This window comes from Crocuta crocuta, unplaced genomic scaffold (assembly GCF_008692635.1).
Source record: "Crocuta crocuta isolate KB4526 unplaced genomic scaffold, BGI_CrCroc_1.0 scaffold864, whole genome shotgun sequence".
NCBI classification, from domain to species: domain Eukaryota; kingdom Metazoa; phylum Chordata; class Mammalia; order Carnivora; family Hyaenidae; genus Crocuta; species Crocuta crocuta.
Window position 1 is genome coordinate 273848 of NW_027530615.1, and position 7806 is coordinate 281653.

Sequence of the window (7806 nt, forward strand, 5' to 3'; positions counted from 1 at the left end):
TATCACTGGTGAAGGATCTCAGAATGGGTTCCTATAATAATGCTTAAGATACTCTAAATACCCAGTTTTGAGAAATCTCAGAAACATGGAGTCATGTCTGTAACTATCACTTTGAGTGCCACTATTGCAATACAATAATGTTCAAATACTTATCTATTAGGAAGCCTTCAGTTGTCTAACTTTAGATATATTGCTAAAGTGAACCACGCAATAATAAAAATAATGGACACCTTCTAAAAATAAACTACCCAAAATGAGGTATCATAATACTTGGGTGTAACAGTAAACTTAAACACATGCATGTACTAAACAGAAGCAATTTGATGACATATACTCTAGTTGGTAATTAGTAATTAATAAATACATTTTAAATGCTTCAAATTAGTCTCACCTCTTCCTTGCTGTTTTCCATCATATCCGAATTATTTCCAGAACCACTGGTTTTTTCTTAAAAGAAATAAAAACTTTATTTATCTCTTCAAAGCATCATGAAACAGAACACCAATATCTGCCACTCCATGAACCCATTTTTCAATCTATGAAGTACAACAGAACTGGTAATACATTATTTACATTAAAATATTCCTAAAATAAACCTTCTTATACTCTTGGTGAGAATGCAGAATGGTGTGGACACTCTGGAAAATAGTATGGAGATTCCTCCAAAACTTAAAAACAGAAACTACCATACAACCCAGCAAATAATTGTACTACTAGGTATTTACCAAAAGGATACAAAACTACAGATTTGAAGGGATATTTGCACCATGATATTTGCAGCAACATTATAAATAATAACCAAACTAAGGAAAAAGCCCAAATGTCCCCCCCACACACACACACAGGAATACTATTCAGCCATAAAAAAGAATGAAATCTTCCCATTTACACCTATATGGATGGAACTAGAGTAATATTTTGCTAAGTGAAATAAATCAGAAGAAGACAAATACAATATGATTTCACTTATATGTGGAATTTAAGAAACAAAATAGATGAAGAGAGAAGGGGGTAAAAAGAGGGAGAAGCAAACCATAATGCAGAGAACAAACTGAGGGTTGATGGAGGGAGATAGGTAGGAGATCGGCTAAATGGGTGATGGGTATTAAGGAGGGCACTTGCTATTATGAGCACTGGGTGTTATATGTAAGTGATGAATCACTAAATTCTACTCCTGAAATCATTTTTACACTATATGTTAACTAACTAGACTATAACACTAACCCCTTCTTAAAAAGCACTAAATTTCTAAAAAGAGGAGATTGGTATCAAAACACTTCCTATTGTAATTTTCTTTTTTTTGAAAGTTTATTCATTTACTCTGAGAGACAGAGACAGCACAGGTGGGGGAGAGGTAGAGAGAGAGAGAGAGAGAGAGCGAGCGAGCAAGCAGGCTTCATGCTGTCAGCTCAGAGCCTGAGGTGGGGCTCAAATCCATATAACCATCGGATCATGACCTGAGCGAAAACCAAGACTCAGATGCTTATCTGAGCCACCCAGGGGCCTCCCTATTGTAATATTCTAAGGTATTTTCTCTTAAAAGAAAAATTACCTCTATTTTCTACAAACAGTAAAATCATACCATTAATAAATTTTATTTCCCTTCACCTAGCGCAATGGAAAAATAACAAACTAAACCTAAAGGAAGCATAGGGAAGGAAATAATAAAGAGTAGAGCTAAGTTAATGAAACAGAATAGAAAAATAAAGAAAAATCACTGAAACCAGAAGTTAGTTCTTTGAAGAGCTGAATGACAATGACAAACCTGAAGCTAGACTGACCAGGAAAAAAGAGCAAAACTCAAATTACTAGAACCAGAAAGAAGGACATTACTATTTACCTTAAAGAAAAAAAGGATTATAAAAGAATATCATGAACAATTATAGGCCAAAATATTGAATAACAACATATGGACAAGTTCCTAAACACACACAAACTACCAAACTGACTAAAGAACAGAGAATGTGAATAAACTTATAACTCAAGAGACTGAATTAGTAATCAAAAAATTACCAACAAAGAAAAAACAAAATTGCAGAAGACTTTACTACTNATCCTTGGGGCACCTGGGTGGCTCAGTCAATTTAAACGTTCGACTCTTGATTTTAGCTCAAGTCATGACCTCATGGTTCATAGGATCGAGCCCCACATCAGGCCCCGCGCCCCACATCAGGCTCCTCACTGACAGTGCAGAGCCTTCTTGGGATTCTCTCTCTTTCCCTCTCTGGCCCTTCCCTGTTCACACTTTCTGTTTCTGAAAATACATAAATAAGCTTAAAAGAAAAACAAGAATNATATAAAAACAGGGAGGGGGACAAAACATAAGAGATTCCTAAATATGGAGAACAGAGGATTACTGGAGGGGCTGTGGGCTAAATGGGTAAGGAGCATTAAGGAATCTACTCCTGAACTCAATGTTGCACTATATGCTAACTAGGATGTAAATTTAATAAAATAAATTTAAAAATTAAAAAAAAGAAATGGGCAAAAGATCTGAAGAACTCTTATACACAGGTGTCAAATAAGCATTTTAAGAGATACTCTACATCATATGTCATGATGGAACTAGAAATTAAAACAATCAGATAACACTACAAAAATAATCAATGGACAAATGCAAAACACTGACATTATCAAATGCTGGTGAGGAAGTGGAGCAACAGGAATTCTCATTTGACGGCTGTTGAAAATTTAAAAATGGTAAAACCACTTTGTAAGATATTTGAGCAGTTTCTTACAAAACTAACCAGTCTCTTATATGATCCAGCAATCACACTCTTTGATATTATGCAAAAAAGATGAAAACGAAGTCCACTCAAAAATCTGCATATGGGCGCATCTGNGAACTAGAAATTAAAACAATCAGATAACACTACAAAAATAATCAATGGACAAATGCAAAACACTGACATTATCAAATGCTGGTGAGGAAGTGGAGCAACAGGAATTCTCATTTGACGGCTGTTGAAAATTTAAAAATGGTAAAACCACTTTGTAAGATATTTGAGCAGTTTCTTACAAAACTAACCAGTCTCTTATATGATCCAGCAATCACACTCTTTGATATTATGCAAAAAAGATGAAAACGAAGTCCACTCAAAAATCTGCATATGGGGGCACCTGGATGTCTCAGTTGGCTAAGTATTCAACTTTGGTTCAATTAATGATCTCACAGTTCTTGAGTTCCAGCCGCCTAATGGGCTCTCTACTGGCAGGGCAGAGCCTGTTTCAAATCCTGTCTCCCTCTTTCTCTCTGCTCCTCCACAGCTCTCTCATGCAGTCTCTTTCTCTCTCTCAAAAAAAAAAAAAAATCTGCACACAGATGCTTATAAACACCTATATTTTTTATAAACACCCTTGTTAATTTATATCAACATCTATATAAGTAGCTTTATTCATAACTGTCAAAACACGGAAACAACCAACATATCAATCAGAAGGTGGTGAATGGGATAAACTAAACATGGTACATCCAAACAACAGAGTATTATTCAGCACTAAAAAGAAATGAGCCATGAAGCCATGAAAAGAAATGGAAGAAACTTGAATGCATATTACCAAGAGAAAGAACCCAATGTGAAAAGACCAACTATGTAACACTCTGGAAAAGGCAAAATACAAAAATAGTAAAGACATCAGTGGCTGCCAGGAGTCAAGGGGGAAGGAAGAATGGATAGATGGAACAGAGAATTGTTGATACAGTGAAACCAACCTGTATATTATAATGGTAGATCCATGTCGTTATACATTTCTCAAAATCCTTAGAATGTACAATACCCAGAGTGAAATCTAATGCAAACTCTGCATTCTGGGTGATCATGACTTGTCAATATAGGTTCATCAATTGTAACAAATGTACAGCTGTGGTGCAGCCTACTGACAGTGGGGAAAGCTGTGCATGTATGGTGAGAAATATATAAGAAATCCTTATACTTTCCATTCCATTTTTTTGTGAACCTAAAACTGCTCTCAAAAGTAAAATCTATTTTAAAAGACCCTATAAAAAAGGGATCATCCTCACCTATCAACAAAATACTCAGAGGTTAACACCATACTAACTGGTAAAAAACTGAATGCTTTCCTAAGATAAGAAACAAGAAAGAAAATTCACTCTTGCCACATCTATTCAATATTGTAATAGAGATTCTAGCCAGAGCAAGTAGTCAAGAGAAAGAAATAAAAGGCATAAAACTCTGGAAAATAGAATGGAGGTTCCTGAAAAAAATCAAAACTAGAACTACCCTACAACCCAGCAATTGCACTACTAGGTATTTATCCAAGGTATACAGGTATGATGTTATGAAAGGGCACATGCACCCCAATGTTTATAGCAGCACTATCAACAATAGCCAAAGTATGGAAAGAGCCCAAATATCGATCAATGGATGAATGGATNCGGAGAACAAACAAGAGGGTTACTGGAGGGGTTGTAGGAGGAGGGATGGGCTAAATGGGTAAGGGACATTAAGGAATCTACTNCTAAAAATAATTAAAAAAAAAAAAAGAAATAAAAGACATTAATATTGAAAAGTAAGAAGTAAAACTATCTCTCTTTGGAGATGACATTATCATATAGAAAATCTATGGAATCCACCAAAAAACTATCAGAACTAGCAAAAGAGTTCAGAAAGACTGAAAAATACTAGAATAGGGGCACCTGAATGGCTCAACTGGTTAAGCATCCTACTTCAGCTCAGGTCATGATCCCATGGCTTGTGAGTTTAAGCCCTACTTTGGGCTCTGTGCTAACAGCTCAGAGCCTGAAGCCTGCGGCGGATTCTGTGTGTGTGTGTGTCTCTCTCTATCCCTCCTCCTTCCACACTGTTTCTTAAAATAAATAAACAAACAACAACAAAAAAAGAAAAATACATGAACAATATACAAAAATCAACTGTATTTCTATTAACTTGTAAAAAAATGACCTAAAAATAAAGAAAATAACCCCACTTAACGTTAAGATGCGTATATACTCCTCAAATTGATCTACCTACCTCTGCAATCCCTGTCAGAATCCCAGCTGAATTCTTTCTAGAAATTGATTACCTCACTTTAAAATTCATATGAAATTAAACAGGAGGAGCCAAAAAAGCCTTCAAAAGGAAAAACAAATAGGAAGACTCACAATTTCAAAACTTACTGTAAAACAATTATAATCAACACAATGTAGTACTGGCAAAAGGATACACATACAGATCAATCAAAAAAATTGAAAGTCCAGAAATAAAACCACGTATCTATGGCCAACTGATTTTCAATAAGGATGTCAAGACCCTTCAGTGGGGAAATAGAATCTTTTCAACAAATGATGCTAGTAGCATAACTATATATCCACATGCAAAAACTGAACCTAGAGCCGTGCCTCTCTCCACATACAAAACTTCACTACAGGGGTGCCTGGGTGGCTCAGTCGGTTAAGCATCCCACTCTTGACTCTAGGTCAGGCCATGATTTCACAAGTTCGTTGAGTTCAGTTAAAGCCCCACAACGAGTTCTCAGCTGACAGCGTAGAGCCTGCTTGGGATTCTGTCTCCCTCTCTCTCTGCCCCTCCCCCACTTGCTCTCTCTCAAAATAAATAAATAAACTTTAAAAAAGTTAACTCCAAATGCATCAAAGATATAAATAAAAGACCTAAAACTATAAAACTCTTAGAAGAAAATACAGGGATAAATCTTTCTGACCTTAGATTTAGTAATGGATTCTTAGATATGACAACAAAAATATGAGCAACAAAAGGAAAATTAGATTAACAGGAATTTATCAAAATAAAAAGCTTTTGTGCATCAAAGGACATCATCAAGAAAATGAAAACAACCAAAAAATTAGGGAAAATATTTGCAAATCATATTTTCGACCCAAGTTTCCACTGACAGATGAAGGACAAACTAAATATGCTACATACATATAATGGAATGCTATTCAGCCTTAAAAAGGAAGGGCAGAGGGGCGCCTAGGTGGTTCAGAAGTTAAGCACCAACTTCGGCTCAGGTCATGATCTCATGGTTCATGAGTTCAAGTTCAGCACCAGGCTCTGTGCTGAGAGCTCGGAGCCTGGAGCCTACTTTGGATTCTGTGTCTCCCTCCTTCTATCTGTCTCTCTCTCTCTCTCTGTCCCTCCCCCACTCATATGTCTGTCTGTCTCTCTCTCTCTCAAAAGGAAATAAACATTAAAAGAAAAAAAATTTTTGAAAGGAAGGACATTTAGATACATGCCACAACACTGATGAATTTTGAAGGCATTAAGCTAACTAAAATAAGCCAGACAAAACCTACAGACTCCTCCCACTTATATGAGGAGCCTAAAGTAGTCAAATTTATACAGAAAGAAAATAGAACGGTGGTTACCAGGGGCTGTGGGTGAGAGGGTTGGAAAGTTAGTGCTTAATGGGTACAGAGTTTCATTTGATGAAGATGAAAGGTTCTGGAGACAGATAGTGATAATGTTTGCACAATCATGTCATTGTACTTAATGCCAGAGAATTGTATACTTAAAATTGGTTAAAATAGTAAATTTTATCAAAATAAAAAGTCTGGAATATATAAAGAATTCTTACAAATCAACAATAAAGAGACAAATACCCAATTAAAAACTGGGCAAATATCTGAAGAGACCATTATCCAAGGAAAATATATACAAATTACCAATAAGCATATGAAAACATACTCAACATCATTAGTCATCAGGTAAATGAAAACCAAATCCAAAATGAGACACTACTTCATATACACTAGGATGGCTAAAATCACAAAGTCAGATCATAATTGTTGGCTCAGATGCAGAGAAATCAGAATCCTCAACGTTGCTGGTGGAAATGTAAAGTAGTGCAAGTCTGGAAAACATTCTGGCAGTTGCACAAAGGATTTAACATAGTTAACATATAACCTAGCAATTCCACTCCTAAGTATGTACTCAAGAAAATGAAAATATATTGCCATACACAAACTTGTTCACAAATGTTTACAGCAGCATAATTCATAATAGCCAAAATGCGGAAACAAGACAAATATCCATGAACAGATCAAACAAATGTCATATAAAAGAACATTATGTGGCCATAAAAGGAAATGAAGTACTAATACATACTACCACATAGATAAATCTTGAACCCATTATAATAGGTGAAAGAAGCCAGTTACAAAGGACCACATATTATAAAATGCCACTCATAAGTCCAATATAGGGAAATCCATCATGAAGATTAGCGGGGGAGTGAGGAAGAGAGGACGGAGCAATAGGGAGCTCCATATATTTCACTCGCCCCCATCTCTGAAACAGAGAAGGCCTGATGCCATAGGAACCTTTATAGAATCCAGGAGTTTGAGAGGAAAAGGAGACAGAGTCCCCTGAGAAAACCTTATAGCATGAGTGCGAACTGGGAAAGATAAAAACGGGCCAAGACCCAAGACACCGAGTGAGGGGAGGAAGCCCCCTTTGTGGGGAGACACTGTGAGTCTAGGGGAAAAGAAAGAGCGGCTGAAACTGCTCAAGAAACTGTCCTTGTTCCTGGAGAAGAGAAAAACCTCAGGTGAGGACACAGAGGGATGCAGTTTCCTGCCCTCCAGCTGACCCTGAATGGGACACACTGGTCCCAGGTGCTCATCTGCTCCCCAACTCGAAGAGGAGAGGCAGTGGCCTGCCTGAAGCGGAGCCACCGCTCTTCTGACTCGGCTCAATTCCCAGTGGGGAAGCAAAAGGCTTGAAACTGCTTGGAGGGACTCAGTGTGAGGATTTTTATTTCGGGCGATATCAATGGGGCACGCAAACTCTGAACTGGAACCAAGGCCTGGATTGGGATATAGACTACGGC

The 7806-nt window shown here is 37.0% G+C and overlaps 1 protein-coding gene across 1 annotated transcript in view; it reads right to left on the minus strand.

Moving 5' to 3' along the window:
- The window catches only part of ATRX (ATRX chromatin remodeler), a 261336-nt gene that overhangs the window by 228007 nt on the left and 25523 nt on the right, over positions 1 to 7806 (minus strand). Inside the window, 1 exon segment of the mRNA XM_077768050.1 lies at positions 392 to 447. Within this exon segment, the coding sequence (XP_077624176.1) occupies positions 392 to 447 (56 nt within the window).